This window comes from Etheostoma spectabile, chromosome 6, assembly GCF_008692095.1.
Source record: "Etheostoma spectabile isolate EspeVRDwgs_2016 chromosome 6, UIUC_Espe_1.0, whole genome shotgun sequence".
NCBI classification, from domain to species: domain Eukaryota; kingdom Metazoa; phylum Chordata; class Actinopteri; order Perciformes; family Percidae; genus Etheostoma; species Etheostoma spectabile.
Genome location: NC_045738.1, coordinates 12372433 through 12393020, shown reverse-complemented (window position 1 = coordinate 12393020; position 20588 = coordinate 12372433). Strand labels below are relative to the sequence as shown.

The 20588-nt window shown below is 37.9% G+C and overlaps 5 protein-coding genes across 7 annotated transcripts in view; 3 read left to right on the top strand and 2 right to left on the bottom strand.

Moving 5' to 3' along the window:
* Positions 1–1038: 1038 nt before the first annotated feature.
* cnfn (cornifelin) lies at positions 1039–2260 on the top strand. Its single transcript, XM_032518859.1, has 4 exons — positions 1039–1176; positions 1474–1599; positions 1717–1853; positions 2016–2260. Exons 2-4 carry the CDS (start codon positions 1476–1478, stop codon positions 2103–2105), a joined length of 351 nt encoding a protein of 116 aa, XP_032374750.1. The 5' UTR covers positions 1039–1176; positions 1474–1475; the 3' UTR covers positions 2106–2260.
* Positions 2261–2311: 51 nt separating this feature from the next.
* Positions 2312–7162, top strand: tlr21 (toll-like receptor 21). The gene is made up of 2 exons (XM_032518627.1): positions 2312–2404; positions 3730–7162. The coding sequence occupies exon 2, from the start codon at positions 3849–3851 to the stop codon at positions 6774–6776; it is 2928 nt and encodes a 975-aa protein (XP_032374518.1). The 5' UTR covers positions 2312–2404; positions 3730–3848; the 3' UTR covers positions 6777–7162.
* Positions 7163–7323: 161 nt separating this feature from the next.
* Positions 7324–11487, bottom strand: prr19 (proline rich 19). The gene is made up of 4 exons (XM_032518667.1): positions 11433–11487; positions 9103–10355; positions 8095–8228; positions 7324–7981 (listed from the first exon to the last, which is right to left on the bottom strand). The coding sequence occupies exons 2-4, from the start codon at positions 10340–10342 to the stop codon at positions 7367–7369; spliced, it is 1989 nt and encodes a 662-aa protein (XP_032374558.1). The 5' UTR covers positions 10343–10355; positions 11433–11487; the 3' UTR covers positions 7324–7366.
* Positions 11488–11492: 5 nt separating this feature from the next.
* Positions 11493–15295, top strand: pafah1b3 (platelet-activating factor acetylhydrolase, isoform Ib, gamma subunit). Of its 3 annotated transcripts, none has more exons than XM_032518838.1 (6): positions 11493–11560; positions 12118–12207; positions 12651–12740; positions 12887–13003; positions 13163–13285; positions 13762–15295. In XM_032518838.1, exons 2-6 carry the CDS (start codon positions 12127–12129, stop codon positions 14020–14022), a joined length of 672 nt encoding a protein of 223 aa, XP_032374729.1. In that variant the 5' UTR covers positions 11493–11560; positions 12118–12126; the 3' UTR covers positions 14023–15295. The 3 variants fall into 3 exon arrangements, with proteins under 3 accessions (XP_032374729.1, XP_032374727.1, XP_032374726.1); XM_032518836.1 differs by lacking the exon at positions 11493–11560 and adding an exon at positions 11724–11799 and having other exon boundaries at positions 12114–12207; XM_032518835.1 differs by lacking the exon at positions 11493–11560 and adding an exon at positions 11779–11799.
* A 2390-nt stretch (positions 15296–17685) lies between these two features.
* Positions 17686–20588, bottom strand: part of ceacam1 (CEA cell adhesion molecule 1) — a 38390-nt gene continuing 35487 nt past the window's right edge. The window contains exons 12-17 of the mRNA XM_032517989.1: positions 20551–20588; positions 20187–20462; positions 19814–20065; positions 19437–19724; positions 18663–18917; positions 17686–18319 (exon numbers count right to left, since the gene is read on the bottom strand). The exon at positions 20551–20588 is cut by the window's right edge and continues 214 nt beyond it. Coding sequence (XP_032373880.1) covers positions 18231–18319; positions 18663–18917; positions 19437–19724; positions 19814–20065; positions 20187–20462; positions 20551–20588 — 1198 coding nt within the window. The 3' untranslated portion in view covers positions 17686–18230. The remainder of the gene's footprint in view (positions 18320–18662; positions 18918–19436; positions 19725–19813; positions 20066–20186; positions 20463–20550) is intronic.

Here is a 20588-nt window from a genome sequence, read left to right as displayed (position 1 = left end):
AAAAAAAAAAAAAAACACAAACTGAGCTTGCATTTGAGGTAACAAAATGCAAAAATGACAATAAAACGTTGTAACTTAGAACATTGTATTGGAATATTTACAGGTGTTTGAGTGCAGCACAGGTATAATACTAGTCACAGTCAAAATGTATAGATATGGTTCTTTTCACTCAAGTCTGTAATGTATCACGGTTGTATCTTGATCCAGGACAGGGCCCCTTTGGAAATGATTTAGGTTAACTTGTGATGTGTTCATCGGACAATATGCTATAATTTGCATTGCATCTTGTGTTTCGTACTACTACTTTGTGGTTTGTTAAATTGTATTTGATTTGATGTAACTGTTTATTTTATTTTCATTTGTGTTGGATGCCCTTAGTTTTGTGTTTATTTGCAACTATATTATTTATATGCTGTTTTAAAAACTTAGCCTTAACTTCGTGTTGTAATTGTTGTTTTTGGTAGCTTTGAATATTGTTTTAAATCAAGGTAACTTAAATTCTATTATTTTAATTGAATCCCTTTTAATATACTTTAATGTTTTTTTTGTCTTATGTGTTGTGTATGAACTCCATAAAGACGGCATTGAAAATTGTACTGGGTCCAGGGCTAAAGCAGAGCCAAAGTGGATCCTTAGAAAAAGCTTTTTGTGTTGTTCACCGGTGTTTTCTATAAACACATTGTGTACATCTGGATACACTACACATTTCACACATATACCAACATCGAAAGTCGTATTGCGCCACAATAAAAACCCCTTTTCAACTTAAGTCTGAGGGTCAAAGCTCAATCTGTTCTATTATTTTCCCATTTCATAGAGTTGGGCCCACAGTGTGTACACACACCACACCTGCCAAAAACATAAAGGCTGGTTTATAAGTTGTGGAAATACAAATATGGAACATAGGCCTTTGTTCTTTAAATTACTGCCTGCTGATAAAGACCACGTCATGTTAGGTGAAACTTCTGGAAAGGTGTTAAGCCCCAAAACTAAACACTTGGGTTTTGTCTTTATAATATGTCATATCAGCACAGAAACTGGACTAATGCATAAGAGGGACGTCAAACTGGGTATAAGAGCTGTGGCCATGCCTTTGCCCTGCTCTTTGTGGATTTAGCCTGTGACCATCTACACTGTAACACCACCTTTCCAGGAGCCATACACAAAGCTCAGGAGGTAAACCCTTGCTATATGGAATAGTCTTCAGTTTGTTTTGTTTTTTTTCAATTAATTGTAATAACGGATTCTGCTGAATATCGATTAAATAAGTTAAAATTTGTTTTGGATGGAATAAAAACCCGCAGAAATTTGATGGCACAGGATTGGACACGGATCAGGATATTTGTTTTGGGGGAAACATAGCTCCAATTAGGGCTGGAAAATGCTACCAAATGTGAAGGTTTTAATAATAGTGAGACTTAGTACGATAAGATCGGTTTTTACATTTTAACATTAATTTGCTTTATCTCACAGCGATGGAGTACCAGTCAAACGTGATCAGCTCGCAGCCTCAGGTCACTGTCACACAGTACACTGTGTCGTCCGGATTATCAGATTGGACTTCAAATGTGTGCGACTGCTGTGAAGACTGTGGCATCTGTAAGTGTTTACGTGTTTCAGAATCAGAATCAAAATCACTTTATTCGGAATCAGGCAAACATTAACCAACACTGTGAAATGAATTCCAAAGTGTTAATATGTCTCTCTCTCCTTCAGGTCTTTGTGCAACATTCATCCCTTGTATCCTGGGCTGTAAGGTGGCTCAGGACAACGGGGACAGTTGCTGCCTGCCCTTCCTTCCAGGTGCCATGATTGCTCTACGGACAAGCATACGCAGCAAATACCACATTGATGTAAGTGTGATAAAGTTGTCTAAACACACATTTAACCACCAAAACAATGGCACAGCTGATTTTGTAGTGAAAAGAGCATGCTATTTTGAAGTAAGAAATCTGTACAGAACATGAGAGTATTGATGTTTGTCACGAGTTAACTGTCCTTGTGCGTCTACCCAGGGCTCGGTGTGTGATGACTGGGTGATCATGGCCTGCCTACCACTGTGTGGACTGTGTCAGATGGCTCGGGAGCAGAAGAGGAGAGGATGAATGGAATAGTAATAATAAACTGCTATTGTCTTTATGCAACAAACTATTGAAGAAGGAAATTTACAGCAACACTGCCTTTACATTAATGTACACACTTTATTTATTTTGGAATGAAATTATACTTGAATACTGAATAAATCATAAAACCTATTTTCATGATGTGACTTCATTTGTAAGGAAATGAATAGCTTTCACCAATGTTCCTCTTCCTGATTTCGTGTGTAGCCAATGTAAGATATACACGGTACGAGAAGCTCTCTCAAGAGGCAAGGCGAGCTGAACAACATTCCTTTGAACAGGTGAGGCTGTCATGAAAAATTTATGTTTTAATATGTTACTTCAAATGTAGTAACATATTTGGTAACTACACTAGTCAGTATTTCTCTGATGAGAGAAGGGTGTGTGAAAGTTTGTGTGAAATATGACAGGGTGACAGTTTTTTTCGACTAAGACTATCTTCTTTAAATAGGTTTAATATTGTTAGTGACATGAGGATTGTCACAAAATGTTGCTATAATTTATATGTCTATGGCAGCAAAAGTCCAATTCAAATGATTTGCTGTGGAGCATTTGCATAGTGCTCGGTGATTTATGATTTTCTAAAAGTTAGAGAATACATTTGCAAAGAGTTTTAAAAATAGGTTTAGCTCAAAAGGTGTCTTCGGTGTCCACTGACACACAAGCATATAGTCCTATAGGCTTGAGCAATGTCCTCAAATGGGTTCAACTCAAGAAAGACGCCAGACAAACATTAAAAAGAGGAGGGTGTTTTGAGGTGTTGTGACTGTTAGCACAGTCTGTTACAGTGTCTATTACCACCCTGTCATGGCATGTTTTAATATTAACAGTATCAGGTGTGGAATATGACAACGGGAATTAAATGTCAGGAGGAGAAGGAACGCCAGCGCAGAGTGAAAAGGGATATGAAAACTTTATAAAGAGGAACCCAGTTTTACTTGAACACGGCTCACATTTCCACGTTTGGGATCATTGAATACACAAGATGATTTTTAGGAAGCTGGTGAATCTGGAGTTTTGGTTCTGGTATGACACACTAACAAAAAGTTGAGTTAGTGTAGGAATACTCAGTGCTGAATATACTGCAGAAAAAATATGGCCAGTTATATTTTGGGGGCTTCGTTGCAGCTTTTTTTTTTTTTTAAAGTGCCTCATAGATCCAACTTTTATTCTGAAAAATGTATTTCTGTCCATTAATGCTTACGCATCTGCTATTTTAAGGAAACACACACACACACACACACACACACACACACACACACACAGTATAATTAAGACACATTTAGTAGAAATTGTTGTTGTGTTTTTAACAATGTTTTACAATTCAATCTTTTGGAGAGCTTTGAAATAAAAATGAAACACCTATGAATGCTAAAGACACGAACATTTAAAAAAACGATACCTCAAATGATGTTGTTAATTTCCCTATATGAAAACAGGACTGACATGTAAAGTATGAATGGTAAGACCTGAAGGATTGTGGTATAGTTCTGTATTAAGATTGTTCTGCTTGGAAAGTAAAAAGTGTAATTTGAAAAAGCAACTTTCGAATCTGTACAACCTGTACAACATGCCAAGTGATATCAATCCTTCTTTTTGTTCTCAGAGTCCTGTACAACCTTCAGCCAATGAACAAAAGGCCAAGTTGACAGACATTTGCAACATAACATTCAAACAAACCAGACCAACGCAGGTGAAAGTGTCTTTGGATTGCAACAAGACAAAATGACAAGTCTAACTTATCAGCTGTTGTTGGCTACAGTTTTTCTTGGTGCTGTTCAACTCATCTGTGGTTACAGCTTTAACAACTGCATTGAAGACCAATACTCAGACGGATTTTTCAACTGTGTCCATCGGCCGGAAAATAACACACCTGCTATTATAAATGACCTGCCGCCATCTGCTGTTAGCCTCAACATCTCGAATAATCAACTGTCGCACATTCCCAACAGGAGCTTTGTACGTCTACCAAACCTTCAACACCTCAAAATAGATAACACTCAGTTGAGGATCATCGATCAGTTTGCTTTCCAAAACTTAAGTCAACTCAAGTCTCTGAATTTGTCCTCTAACAAAATAGCAGAGCTCATCCCTTCTGTGTTTAAGGACCTGCACAACCTCACGTATCTCTCGCTGACAAACAATATATTAAAGCAGCTCCCTGAAGGCATTTTCTCCACTCTTCTCAATCTGGACACTTTATTAATGAGACAAAACTTTCTGAGAAACTTCTCAGGGATTGCAGAGTCTGTTTCACATCTAACAAACCTGAAAATACTGGATCTTTGCTTTAACAATTTAACTTCTCTCAACCACTCAAATGTGTCACTACCCGAATCCCTCACTACATTATATTTATGTCAAAATAATCTGTTGACATTAGGATGTAAGCATTCGTTTCTCGGTTTCATCAAGCTGCTAGATTTGTCATACAATCGTAGGCTCCCCACGACAGCTTTTCGAGGACTGAATTTGAGTCGTATAATCTATCTACGTTTGCGTTCAACAAGTGTCAATGTAGTGGAGTTTTTAAATATCAGCAACGTCAACCCAGGTCACGTTGATTTCTCTGGCACGGGTCTAAATAATGACAACCTGCTCAAGGAGCTATGCAAATCGTTAAAGACAAAGGTGAGAAGGATTCAAAAATTGGGCCTGGGTGATAATAGGATTGAGAATCTAACAAAGAATTCACTGTCCTGTTGTCCTAAAATCACATCTTTGGATCTGTCCCGCAACAACCTGAAACACACAAGTTGTCTTAACTTTCTCAACACACAGACACAAATAAAAAGCTTAAATGCAGAGCATAACCATCTCACCTTCCTCCAATCCTGTAAAACACAAAATATGGTTTATTTAAAACTGGAAGAGCTGAGCTATCGTTACAACCGCATCCTCACAGTTGACTCTCATGCTTTCTATCATACACCAAATATCAAGACGCTACAGCTTAACATTAACACAATTGCTTTCCTCCATCATAAAGCGCTCAAAGGGCTAAAACTGCTCACAACTCTCCGATTGGACAATAACCTTTTAACTGATTTGTTCAATGACACCTTTGAAGACAATGTCAACCTGCAAATCCTTAACCTACGCAACAATCATATTTCTGTCATATTTAATGGGACCTTCCTCAGTCTCAACAAATTGACTACACTAGACTTAGGAGGTAACAAGATTACTTATTTCCAGCCATCTGGCCTTGATGGACTAAAAAGTCTGTCTAAATTATATCTAGATGGAAACAACCTCAAAAACATTGACACTTCCTTCTATCATGTCTTTCAAGACACACTAACAGTGCTGGATTTACAAAGTAATCAGATTCGCTTCCTCAGTGCAATACATCTCACACCATTTATGAATCTCAGCAAGCTCACTGATCTCAAATTGGATGGACAGCGGCCGCATGGCCTCACTGTTTTACCCCGCAATTTTTTTCATGGCCTACACTCACTGAAATCTCTGTATCTCACCAACAATAACATCAACTATCTTGCTCCTGATGTCTTTGATGATCTGACAGGCTTACATTTCCTTACATTGGACAACTGCTGTGTTGGAGCAACAGAACTGCGACCAGGAGTATTTAAAAATCTAAAGAATTTGACCAAATTGATTGTTGAAAATATGGGCATTCAGAACATTTCAAAGGAGGTTTTTGGGAATCTGACACAGTTACACACGCTACAGCTCAACCACAATGTAATGCAGAGCGTTGATGTCGACGCACTAGAAGCTTTACCTAAACTCCACTACCTTGACATACGTAATACTCCTTTAAGCTGCACCTGCACGAATAGCTTGCTTCAAAACTGGACAGTACATAACCTACGTGTCCAGGTGGTCTATCTATACAGTCTGAGTTGCCCTCACAATAAAGAAGTCAAATTCTACAACTTTGACACCAAAGTTTGTTACAAAGATCTAGGAGAGTACCTGTTCATTAGCACAGCGGTTGTGATCTTTCTGTTCACAGTAATTCCCTTACTTCATGTCAAACTCTACTGGAAATTTAAGTACGGCTACTATGTGTTCCGTTCCTGGTTTAGTGAACAGTGGCGCAGACTCAGAGAAGAGGAGGAAAATTGCAAATATGATGCATTTATTTCATATAACTCCTCTGATGAAAAGTGGGTCATGGAAGAGTTAGTGCCCAACCTGGAGGGAAATGAATCGTCTTTTAAACTTTGTCTACATCACAGGGACTTTGAGCTGGGCCGCAATATCGTGGACAACATCGTCTCTGCTGTGTATAGCAGCCGTAAAACTATTTGTGTGGTAAGCAGGAATTTCCTAAGAAGTGAGTGGTGTTCTCTGGAAATCCAACTGGCCAGCTACAGACTCTTCGATGAGCACCGGGATATTCTTCTGCTCGTGTTTTTGGAGCCAATCTCTGAAAGGCAGATGTCGTCCTATCACCGCATGAGGAAGGTCATGTTGAAAAAGACTTATGTGCAGTGGCCTGGCTCAGATTGCACTAACCCGACGCAGGCCCAAGAGCTGTTTTGGTATCATCTACGTAGGGCGATGAGGACCGGGAGCAGACTCAATACTGAAGAAAATTACAAAAGTAAATGTTGTGAAGAAGGAACTGAACATTTTGAGACTCAATCATCAGATGAAAACTATTACTTGAAACCTTAAAAGTCAAACCTCAGTACAATAAATTAATAATTATATTTTCTGCTGCTTGGAGTGTCATGCAAATATGGTGTAAATGTGTAGTGTGATGCATATATGACATTATCACAAGCATGAATCACAAATGCACACATCATGTGTTATTACAATGTTTATTACAAATGTGTTTTATTGCATTTAAATGTAGCCCACATACACAACAAAATTTCAAATAGCTTTTCACTATAGCACATTTCTGGCTAAAATTCTTGTGTAAAGAATTTCCCATTATAACACCTTTGTTTCAGAAAATGTGTACAGTTCTGCATATTAAAAAATGTTCCAAGGATGCAAACAATACATAATTGTGTGTTTAAACCTAACATACAATTTCTTTATCTCAGCATACATGGGACCAAAGAATAAAAGATGTCAGCTATTGATATTATATTTGATAATGTTCTTGATCAAATTATGAGCACACAACATATATTTTTGCTGACCGTGAACAAAAAAACTCTTGATGGTATGAATTAAGAAAGCCTTGGTTTGTTTGTTTTTTAGTTAGCCATAGAAATGTTGACAGGCACGTATATGTATAGCTGTACCACACATTAGTACAGTCTCATAGGAGGGAAGGACCAGTGCTCAGGGCTTGGGAAAGAAGAAAGGGGAGCTACTGCGTCTCTTTCAAGCATGTGAGATGGGGGGTAATGCATCATGTCAGTGTGGTAAGACCTGAGGGGAGGGCCAGTTGAAGGATGACTGAAATGGCTGAAAGGCTGGAAGCTCTGCTGAGCATGGTGAATTTTGGCAAAGGAGGGAGCAAAAGAGGATCCATCAACTTCAAATGGGCCTTTCTCCTGGGTAAAGTGTGTTGGTGCTGGTGAATGTCTATCTAGCAACTGTGTTTGATAAGGAAAGAAACGCTGGTTGTTGATTCCACTGAACTGAGACCCACTGCTCCTCTCTGGAACTGCTCTGGTGTGGTTTTCAAAGGATTTAAACATAACAGCCTCTTTTCTCTTTGACCTGTTAAAACTGTCTTCCCAGTGATGAGATGCAGAAGCCTTTTCTCCCCAGCATGATGTGGGAGAGAAAAAATGATCACTGGCTGTAACTCCGGAGGGCTCAAAGTCCATGTAGAATTGAGGAGCGCAAGTAGGTCTGAGGATATCATCCAAAAGGCTGACAGAAGTCTCCACAGGGCTTGTCAACCATTCAGCAGTCTTTACATGAAAACCAGAAATAATTTTATTTCAAAGTAATAAAATAATCTTACTTTAGGATTACTAAACAAAGGATGGGAACAAAAATAAGAGTGTGACAGAGTAAACCTTACCTGCTCCAGGTTTTGATGTGGCCTGGACTTCCTTTTAAAATGCCCAGTTCCCGTCATTCTGAAAGATGTGGTTTTCTCAATGTCAAAAGACGGCTGAGTAGCAATGGCGGCTTGAAACATTGTTGTAAATGCATCTAAAAAAAGAGGAGACACGACTGTAAAGCTGCCCACAAACTATTACCTGTACCATGCTTACTAGTGCCTTTAAAAACTAGAAATATACTACTTTAAAAGGATATTTTCATAATTATAAGTATCTTAATAGTCAGATATCCATATAAACATTAAAACATGTTTTTCTTGCTGTAATCATCCTTATACTGGCCTTTAAGAGATCTCAGCACAATGTGCTTTTAATCTAAGTGATGGGGGACAAAATCCAGTCCTCGTTCTGTGCAAAAAATGTCTGAAATTATGATAAGTTAGACAAAGCAATTGGGTATCTTCCAAAGTTACAATAGGTTTAGTAGAGTATTCCCTCTTTTTGTTACTATCCCTCTACAAAAGCTAAACAGAAAATACTGCCCACTGGCACATAAAGAGGGAATTAAGTACTAAAAAGACATTAACTTTGGAAGATGCAGAGCATGATACATTACGCTACAGCAATATATTCTGTATACACATACAGGCTGAGGGGGTTGTCGTCCCTCTGCTTTGTGTTGGGCAGAACAACGCCCCTTAGCTGTGATATAATCACAACTTACCACGGCCTGTCGTGATCCTGAAGTGAAGTATTAACATTATTGAGTTAAAAAGATGCTATCAATACCAATACTGAATAAGTAAAAAGCACACCATCTGAACATCACTAATGTTGGTAAAACTTAATGCATGATGCACTTCTAGATAAGAACTGAAGCACCATATGTTAATATAAAAATTGTGATTTTATAGAGATATGATAAAGCATATAGTAACATTGAGTTATCACTTTAAACAACCATAATCTTTAACAAATCACCATATTAAATTTTTCTGGGAATCCCAGAGCCTTTTAGTGCCTACCTGAAGGCGAGAGCTCATCTATCACGGTTGGCTCCTGATCCCGGACTTTCTTTGTGGGATCAGCATCGAAGCATCGCTGCACCCCCATGAGGTTCTCCTGAAGCCCGGATCCATGTCTTTCCCAGAGAGCTTTTAACAACACATCTCTGCTCTCTGCCACCAGGTCTCTCCTACTCAGAAGTGGAAAATGCAGACAGTCACACAAACCCGCTGCCAGTGTACTGACAGACTTAGATACATAGTCAAGATCCCGTCTTCTATTCTGTATGTCAGAGCTGTCAGCAGCGGGTGAGCTGGAGGGCTGATGGGGGCTTGGACTGAGACCATGAGCTTGCGTTTGGTGAATGGGAGACTCCTGGTTCTTTGGGGTGTGCTCCAGCGTAGAAATCATGTTTCCCTGTACCTTCCAGTTTAATGTCTTCACATTTTCTCTGACAACTGTGGGAGTCCTCTGTGACTCTCTACCCTTTTCAGACACGACAGGGTTGGTCTTCTTGCTCTTGACATCGAGGGAGCTGTGTTTAGCTGAGGATACGCTTTTAACACTATCAGGCGAAAGATCAGGTTGTTGCTGCGGTCTCTGCACCGCTGTAACATCCGATCCTTGACTGATTTTCTTCTGGCAATCATCATGGGCTTTTGTTTTTTCAATTGGCAAAACCTCATCAGTATCCTTTCCCAATAAGTCATTACTAGATAATGGAGATGGAATGTTAGATGTTGAAGAGGGATGTGAAGCAGTATTGTTCTTTTCTTTTAATTGCGTTCCACGTTTTCTCTGCTCACTTAACAAGCGTTCAATGTCAATAGACTTCACCTCATGGTTGAACAGGCCATGGTGTCCTATCAGGCGACTGTCTGTGATGATACTGGGTTCTTGTGCAGCAGGAATGATGTTTGGAAATGGTGCATCTCTCCTTGAAGGACAATGACAGCTACTATGACAGCTGTTCTGGAAATGTGCCATGTCTTTATTAATTTGGCGAGGGCAGTGATGGTAATGTGACGTTGAGGCTTCTTTCTTACCACCTCTCATCTGACTCCTCTCCTTGCGGCTCCTCAGTCGTTTCATTTTGTGCTGCCCATCTGTCATGCTATCATGGTTTAAACGTGTGCAGTCTGCAGTCTGCAGCAATCTGTTTACTGAGCAATGTTTTTTTTCTGTTGTTTTTAATTGCTTGTTGAAAACATTCAAGATCTTTCCTCTGTCCGATAAAGCCTTGCCACCCATGTGGCGCATGCTGCACCAAATTCTGTAGAAAGATAGCTGCAGTTAGTCTTTTGTAAGTCTGTACAAAATAGAGATAAGAGAGCTGGGTAACCTCGACAGGATGCTTTTGCATCTCAGGGATGTCACCTCTACTACTAAATTATCAAGCAAATTAATAATGTTTTGATGACAGTGGCTAAATACAAGTGTTGACCCTCTGGACTAAGACCTTGCAGACTTTGATCAAATATACCAAAAGTGCAAGCCAAATGTATTAGAGGAAGATGATTGTTGATATGAACAGTTACTCTTTACATTATCATTAACTCTGCTTATGTTGTATTCACATAAAACACTCAATTAAAGATCCTCATATTGTAGATGATCTGGTGTTTTCAAAAAGGCCCTTTTACATGGATTGCAAGTTTTAAGCAAATTAATTTGCATGTAAAACATGCACACAAGGCAAAATTTTGCTCTGCTAAAATGAGACATTTACAGTATTTTATTTACTCCACGGTTGTTTTTTTCCTGAATTCCCCGGCATTATAAAAGAAATTCAGTTACATGGGTTTGCTTGTTGACAAATGTATGAAAAAATACTTGGTCTTTCTCATACCTCAATAAAAAAAAAAAAATCTATCATTGGTCAGCAGAGGCAAAGCAGAAGACAGGTTACCATACCTGACACAGGCCATTAACGTTAGTAAAGGTGACCTCACTGTAACGTTACTAACATTAACTGGAAATTATACATTAACATCTAAATGTTGGACTCACCCCTTCCAAAGATTTAATAATATAAAAAAATAAAAGTAACCCCGAGCAACCCCTAAGGAATGTGATCATATCAATGCAATTGCGCCACCGGTGGTTCAGGACATCTTTGCCAATGAACGTAGCTAACTGTTAGTTATGCTAGCTAGTTGGGTGGTTAGCAAACAGGTGGGAATAACGTCTACCACCAGGTGCACTTTAACTTGAAGTAGCTACACGTGTATGAAGTATTTAGCTGCAGCTGCTACGAAACAAAGTAACTAACTTAAATGCAAAACCAACACTATATAAGTCATGAAACATGTATACAAACTAAAAATCGTTAATTAACATTGCTGCTCACCAACACTCGTTTTTTACCGCAGGTAAATCTGCCGTTGCTCGGCAACATGTCGTAGTCGATGTGTTTCTTTGCGCAGCACCAACTCCCACCAACACAAGCAGGGCGAGTCCACTCACGCCAACGAGGAGGTATAACTGTCTCAACTTTTATATTCTTCTCCACTTGACCGAGGCATCATTTGTCATTTTTTCATAAGATATGTTCTGAAATTTAGTCTTACGCACATGGCACTAATAAAGTGCTGGAAGATCCTAAAATACATGAAAACATATATAGTATTGCCCATGGACAACAATGGTACTGGCAACTATGGTGAAAATTTACTTCCTGAAACTGAATTGGGAGGTGGCGATTTATTGATTTCATGGTAGCCTATGCTTTTTTTTTTTAATTAATAACTCTAAATGTAGTTAGCCTCTATAAAAAGCTCTACATTATCCCTTTTGCACAATGTATAGCATATTTTTACGTTAGTAACAACCTGTGTTACTAGTGTGTGACCGGAATCTCTCTGTTAAACTACATATATCTGTTGTTTCAGCACGTAGCCTAGCTACTGTGGCTAACTCTACCAACCTCCCTAGATTTAGCTAGCAATTCTAGCTATATACTGTTGATTTATCGGTTTGGTTCCGTTGTAAACAGTACCAAAAACCCTACGTGACTGTTTTCCCAACACAGAAAGAGTCAAGTCATGAGTGCAGAGGACCCAAACCCAGCCGCCACACCCACTCCCTGTGAAGACATCCAGGGAGATGGACGATGGATGTCTCTGGTGTGTGAAATACTATTATTTACTATTACTTGTTCCCTGGGATTTACATAGTTACAGCAAAACAACAGCCATGCATTGCCTAGTTTCCCCAGTCTGCATTATAGCTAATGTTAAGTTTTATTAATTTAAAGTAATGAAAACAAGACTGAAAAGTAATACATTAGTTGGCATTTATGCCAGTGTTTTGTAGATAATTTATCTGAAAAAAAACACTATTCTGTGAGATTTATTTGTGAATTACCAGATTCTCATCAGATGGACATGGGACTATGCAGTGATATTTGATCCATTGATGAAATCTTTGATCTAGTGTTCAAGCTAACGATTTATATATCTAAATAACAATATATAGATACATGTTTTTTATTTGTTTCTGCATTTCCAAAGTAAAGTTTCAAAAATGATTTCTAAGTCTATTTGTCTTTTCCTTTTTCTCTTTGTAGCACAACCGCTTTGTGTCTGACAGCAAAGACAAAGAACCTGATGTCCTGTTTGTCGGAGACTCTCTTGTTCAGCTCATGCACCAGTTTGGGGTAAAACATAAATCACACACTTTCCTGTTTCTGGTTCTGTATACATAGTTTTGATTGTGTTGTTCTCATTATCATCCATGCATATTTTCAAGTAGTGTGAACTTTAACATGTGGACTCACTCTAACTTGTTGTGGTTTGTCTGCAGATATGGCGGCAGCTGTTCTCTCCTCTCCATGCCCTCAATTTTGGGGTGGGTGGAGATAAAACACAACATGTGCTCTGGAGACTCACCAATGGCGAGCTGGATAATATCAGCCCAAAGGTCTATAACACTGCCAAAAATAGAAAACATGATCCTGCTTGTTTATTCAGACAATAGACTCATTGTGCTTATTTGTGTGCTAAATTCCATGTATTTTGACCCTAAACTATCAATGACAAGTGTTGAGTCATGCGTTCCTTTCTTCTTATGTGGATGTAGGTTGTAGTGCTGTGGGTGGGCACTAACAATCACGGTGAAACTGCCGAACAGATCTGTGGAGGCATCATGGCGATCGTCCAGGTCATCAAGAACAAGCTCCCCCATTCCCGGACTCTTGTACTTGTAGGTTTCTTTTTATACATTCTTTAAAGCAAGTGTCAATCTACTCACCTGCTTATCTGTTGAAAATGTCAAATAAAGTTCAGTCAACCATCAGACTGCATAATGATGTCACACCTTTTAGTTCCATCTCATCTTTGTGAGATTAGGTAAACAGTAGACTATGTGACTGTGTGTGAACTGTTTGGAGATATGCTACTTTTCACACTATATTTAAAAGGCTTTACATGTTTGGGAGAGGGCTGAGATGAACTACATGTGAACTTGCTAGGTATTTGGTGAAGCTATAAACTTCACTGTCATTACAACTGACTAAGTGAGAAAGTAACATTTGACTAAGCCTAATTTTAATTTTGGGAAAAGTTAGATTAGATAGCGAACACTTTTTACACTGAATGTATTTCTAAGAATATTACCAACAACACTAATAAGTGTTCTACCTTTTAAACAATAACGTCCATACCATATCTGTTTTTCAGGGTATACTGCCCAGAGGTAAATCGCCAAACCCTCTGCGGGAGCGAAATGCCAAGGTGAACATGCTAGTCCAGGAGGCTGTATCGTACGTCCCCCACGCCTCTTTCCTCAACGTGGACCCAGGCTTTGTCCACGTCAATGGTAGCATCTCCCATCAGGACATGTACGATTACCTTCACCTGACCCCTCAGGGCTATCAGGCTGTGTGCGAACCCCTGCACGCCCATCTCAAGTCCATGCTAGAAAAGCCTGCTGAGAACTGAGCAACCAGGGCACAAACTTACACTACCACAGTGGTCCTCATCCCTGTTTACAGAGAGCATCACACCCAGCTTATTAACCCCTTGAATGATGGCGAGAAATAATTATTTGGGGCTAAAAGCTGCACAAATTACTTGCGTGAGTCGTCTCCATGGCCAGGGTTGGTGACCACTGTTAAAGATAATGGGACCATAACGTTTTTTTTCTGTTCATGATGCAGTGAGAAATGTAATGTGCTGTGCTATAGAGAGACAAAGTCTTGCTGGTAATCATCTGTTCCACTAGCTTTTGGTTTTCAGTGATTTTCCATAGAAAGAAAATATTGTATTTTTCTGCAACATGATGCAAATGAGGAATATTACATAGGGAACTCATGGGCTGTGATCCATGGGGACCAGAGCCAAACAGTTAAATTATATCTGGCAGTATGACACTGAAATACATAAATAAATCCAGTGGTTATAATTAAAGTTTTTGAAAAGACACAGCAACTTTTTAATCTAATTAAGATATGCTGTAGGTCAAAATATTAGTTGCTGCACCATAAATGTTATAACTGTGCCCCAGATCTCATCCTTTAACCTAAAGTACAGCACTTATGAGACTATCACAGCCTAATTTACCTTTGCATAAGGACAGATGTCTGCTTTTCAGAAGAAGAAAAATACCTTCTATGACAAAATACATAATCTGCCTGAGGCTACTGGAACAGGAACTAGTTGAAAAACGTTGAGGCTCTTTAGGTGTCAGGATATGTTTGGTAAAAAACAAATGAAATACAAGAGCTGCCCTTACCAGGAAATTGCTGTAATTCACCATTTTCGTTTCTCAGTTTCACTAACTTCCATAAGTTCCATTTATTTGGCAATGGTGTTATTTACCCCATTGTGATGTCTTGTGTCTTTTGTTTATGTTCTTTTGAATGACCAAATGTTTTTGATTGACCGTAACCGTTTACTTGCCTTTTATCATGTCACATGTCTCATTATTGTCCATTTACCTTTTATTTTACCATATTGACATGAGAGACTATTTTGTTGCAAACATAGATGTATTTGAGTAGGTTGTGAAGTTGGATAGATATATGTGAAGTTGCTTGTGCTTCAAGTGTAATCTCATCCGCAACATAATGGCCAATCACACCATTTGAAAAGGCTTTACTTCACACTATGCTTCTGAATCTCTTGGACAAGGATTGTGTTACAGAACTTGAATTATGCTTCAGGATGGCTGATTGTGTAAGTGGTGAAAGAATGCATTAAAAAGGAAAAATGGTTTCAGTGTACCTTGATTGATTGATCAGATCTGCTTGCTGATACTGAGTAAGAGACATTGATGCATTGCCACTAATCACATGCTACATTTTTACACGTCAAGAACACTATTTATTGCTTTTGGTTGACTGGTTTTGTTCAAGTCTCAGATATGGTTGTAAGCAGAGAGCTGTATTTCTGAAACTTGAGATACGTTAACAAGTCTCATTTTGCCCATATTAACCTGCGTTCAACAGCCATCACACATAATACATTACCTCACAATTCTGTCCATTGCTTAGATAATAGCAAGCATAATGTCAAATGTAACAGCGTGTGGCATATCTATTGCAGTGGTGTTGACAAGGCTGATAGCGAGCTGCGAGTTGTAATTAATTGTACACCAATCTGTTTTATAGCATGAAATGCTTTGGCCTGGAATTTATAATTGAAAATATGTGCTGTACACCAACCAAGTTAAAAGAGCCTAAATATCCTTTTGACTTCTCAGTTTTCTTTCACGTTGGGTGTTGAAGATGCTTAAGACATTTGATCACAGTTTAGATTAGTGAGAGAAAGCATTGAAAACTTAATCATTTAAGATTATATAATAAGACCCTGTAAGAAAAGTTTTACTTGAGACTGAAAAAAATTGGCATTTAAATGTTGTTTTTTAGAGTCTAGAGGGTTGTTGACATTCTCCATGATTCAATACTCATAAACCAGTTTTTACATGTTTCCTGTCATCAAGAAGCCCATTGTGAAAGGTGCTGGTTGGACAAGCTTCATGCTTCTTATTACTGGCAGTTGATGAATATGCCCCGGCTATAATTTCAGACATCGACACCATCCTTTATAAAGAACCACAACAGCATCTCAGTACGTTACTGGGACTGAACTTGGTGCACAGACAGGATTTCTTTCCCTGACTTACTGTCTTGGACTGGCTTAACTTCAAAATGGGATTGAAGACGTTTCTGCTGTTGTTTTTTGTACTGCTTATACTTACTGATCACAGCCAAGGTATTGTATAGTTCATCAGAATGTAATGAGTTTTCAAAAGTAAGTTTACATCCTGTGCATTTCATTCTGTGATTTTTTTTTCTTCAAAGCTGTTCCAAAGACAAAGAGAAAATCCTTGATGGTCAGCACTGATAGTATGTGAGATCTGTGTTTACATTTTATTGCTTCATTAATAACTATTGAGTTTTTGTAATTGCATAACTTCATTGAATCTAATAAATATTATGAATCTTTTTTTTTTAATTAAGTCTGATATCAACTGTGTTGTAGCTTCTGCTGTTGGAGAACCACTGACAACTGCCAATCCAACCAACATCCCAAGACAGCGCAACAGGCCGTGTACCTGTAAAGGTAAAAGCAGCACTGTCATACATTATCAGTTTATACATGTAAGTGGAGCCTCAGTATTAGCGGAGTGCATTTTATCCTAACCCATTTTTATCTTTTGTCCTTGTGTATTTGGGTCACCAAGTTAAGAGAAATGCACGCTGCCGTTGTCAGCTGTCTGGCAGTCGCAATGGCAAACGTGAAAAATGTGAGTTACATACAGTATAGTTTTTGAGATTTATAAAACAACAAAGTCAAACAACTGGTCATAAGTGAGATTAGTCTTGTAATTAGTATTATTTCCATAGCTTCAACCTAAATGTGATGAGACAATGAAGGACTCTTAAAAGTTTTAATTACATATTTTATAACATGTATATAGTGCCACCTCAATGTGTTTATCTCGATTGTTATATTATACTATATACATTTCTATATTGTTTTTATTTTATATTTTACTATTTAAATTTTCTATTTCTGTCTATGATTTAACTGTCATATGGAGAGCTGCTGAACTCTGTTTTGTTGTTGAAAACAGTGGCAATAAAGATCTATTCTGTTCTATTTGAATTGATTTTTGACAGTGAAGTGATTGTTTTCTTCTTCTCTTTTCTCTCTATTTCTTTATTCGTCTGAATTTATTCAAACAACAAGGGGCACAACTCTGCCAGAGGAAAGAAAACAAGCATCTGAATCGGTGCAGCTCGTTTTCCAAACTAAAGAAGGTCGATAAAATCAACAAGTTTGCTGCCAGTGTCCCTATGTGAACACGCTAAAGCACTTAATATCCTTATATTATATTATGTAGTGATGTTTAAGCAATGATGCCTGTCATACATACAGGACCAGTCAAAAGTTTGGAGACGCTTTCCCATTCAAGTGAATGAGAAAGCGTGTTCCAACTTTTCAGTGCTACTAGATTTCATTATAAACAAGTTGTACTTTTTGTAAACAGCCAAGTGTTTATTAGAATGTTACATTTATACACTTTTGCATGACTTTAACCTTCTGAATCAGCATAAACACATTGTATCCTCCTCAATAAAAACCTCACAAAATTGAGTTGATTATTTATTGATTAAGAAATAAATTACAGTTTTAATATTATCACACATGTAAAAAGCTTCTAGGTGTTCAGAGTGAAGAATTGCAGTTTGTACCAAAAGAGTATGAAGGTGTTTTAGTGGAACACAATTGTTAGCTTATGCATTAATTAATTGTATTAAACTACCTGAATGGCAGTAACAACAACAACAACCATTAATTACACTCACATAACTACTTTTACTTGCTAATAATGAACAGGCAATTACAGGCAATGCTAATGATAATAAGATAATTTACCATTTCATTGTCAGTGTCAATGTTACTATTCTGAACTGAATGTTGATTAAAATATATCTGACAAAAGGAAATATCTAACAACAAACTGTAACTTCAATCAAAGTCTGTCACATTTCCAATTCGTATTTTCCTTTCGAACAAAACCCACAAATTATGGCATCAAATTATTTCCTATGTTTTCCCATTAATTCATAGTAAGACTGTTAAGACTGTAAAGAAAGCAAGAGGCCTTTCAGTCTTATTATTTTATCAGTACGGAGGACTTAGCTGAACAGCACAGGCACAGACAAAGCAAACAGACCCATCAACATCAGAACGCCTTGGGATGGGAAATGGAAAGCCGAGGCGTGACCTAAAAGGGAGAAAGGGACGGAAATAATGACAAATTAATTGCATGTTACATTTACTAACGTGACATATCTTTAATTGTATAGCACCTATTCTAATACAACCACTAGCTAAATGATTTAGGTGGATGTAATCATTTTATTTTTTTTGTTTTTTATTTTAATATTCCACACTATAAAGTCAAAAATTATTTTATTATTTATTTACATAATTTATTATTATTTTATTAACAATACAAACAAACTAATAAATGATCCTATTAAAATATTGGATCATGCTTCATTCATATTTAGCTTGTTCAGCTCCTGAAATAGCCCAAAATTACTTTTAAAGTAAGGCTCACTCACCACTGACAGTAAAGGGTTTGGTATCGGACTTTGTGATGTTGGTCACAGGGTTCATTGCGTTACACGTGTAGTTTCCTTCAGTCCCTTTCTTTGCAATGAAAGTCAATACAGAGCCAGTATTGAGAGCCACTGAGTTATTGTTAAAGAACCACTGGAAGTTGGAATGTGGCCGAGAATTAGCAGAGCAATTGAAGGACACTAGTTGGTTAACTTCAGCTGAACGTGGACCAGAGATCGCCACACTCAGAGGGCCAACTGCAAACACACAGATAATATTGATGAGAATTATGTACAGAAACATCAGGAATATTGTGTTGCTTTGGCACAATTGTTTTTTAAAGTCTAAATCCCGATTTGTTCTGGGCAGAATTAAAAAAATTCATTCAGGTCTTTCCGGCCAAACTCAAACCATTGTATAGGAATTATAAATACATAGAAAATCATTTATTATTATCAATTTTTATACATTCTGCTAAGTCTTCAATCAGCTTGTTAAATCTGCTTAAATATAGTGCTTTTTTGTAATATTCACTTTTGATCAACAGGCGTTTGTGTGTAAGATATTATCATTGTCAAAGATAACAGCGATTGAGGAAATGTTGTTGGTGTATCACAGCTGATCCTACACCAACATATTTATATTCATGTCAAATGATGTATTTGCTTCTTTCTTTGTAAGGGATTTTCAATGGTCAAATCGAAATATAGATTTTTCTTAAAACAAGTTAAAAATAACTGAAACAAAAACTCTCCCCAGATTCCTAAACTACTCACAGTTCACCAGGAGCCTGTATTGAGGGCTTTCATGTTGACCAGCATGATTGGTAGCGACACACTGATATGTCCCATCACTGTGCATCGTCAATGGAGTGAAGTGCAGCATGTTGTTTTTAATGTAGTAGGACATGTGAGGGGTTGCGGTGAGGTTGGTCATGTTGAGTTTCATGTTGTCCTTTATCCAGTAGATCATGGCATAGGGCCCAGTAACATCACAAGTGAGAGTGAAGTTTTCAGAGTTTATTGGAATGGTGTTGTTTCTGATCATCACTGACTTAATTGGCTCTGTGGACAGAAAACACAGCAGAAACCAATCAGCCTTCAATCAGTCATGCAGTCACATGAAAGCAGTCAAACCCATTGGGTTTTCTTACCAACGACTGTGAGTATCTTGGAGTTTGTGCTGTTCTTTTTTGTGATATAATTATAAGCCATGCAGGTGTATTCTCCACTCATATTTAAAGACAGAAGGTCAGTTTTAAACGTTGAAGTATTGGACACCTCAGAGCCATTGAACCACCAGCTGTACTGACTAGGAGGTGTCGACATGGCAAAACATTCAAAAACAGCGTAATGTCCTTTCTCAGCAAAAGTTGGCCCTTCAATTATGGGTGTTTCTGGTCCAACTGCAACATCAAAGAAGAAAGTAGACTCATTGTACCTTATTTCAGCAAATACTTAATACTATGCATTTAAATTCAAAACTGTCAGTTACAGTAAAATAAGTCCTTCTTTAGTGTTACTCACAGTTCACAATGAGCATGTAAGGAGCGCTGGTCATGTTCCCACCAGCATAAATAGCCATACACTGGTAGAACCCAGTATCATTTTGTCTTAGTTGGTTGAAGGTGACTGTCTTCTTATCCATTGAGAAAACAGTTCTGTTGTCTTCATGCAGTGGCTCACCATTTTTCATCCAGTAAATAACCCCAGCAGGTCCACTCACATTGCACATTAGATAATAAGAATTACCTGCTATGGCAGCAGTCATGGGTGTTTCTATGTACATATATTTTAAAGAATCTGAAAACAAAGCAAAAATTCACATTTCCTGTTTATACATGGCAACAACATTTTTTAAGAAACATAAAAATAGACATTCAAGTCTCACCAAAAACAGTGAGCATCGTGTAGGCGGTGCTGTTTTTC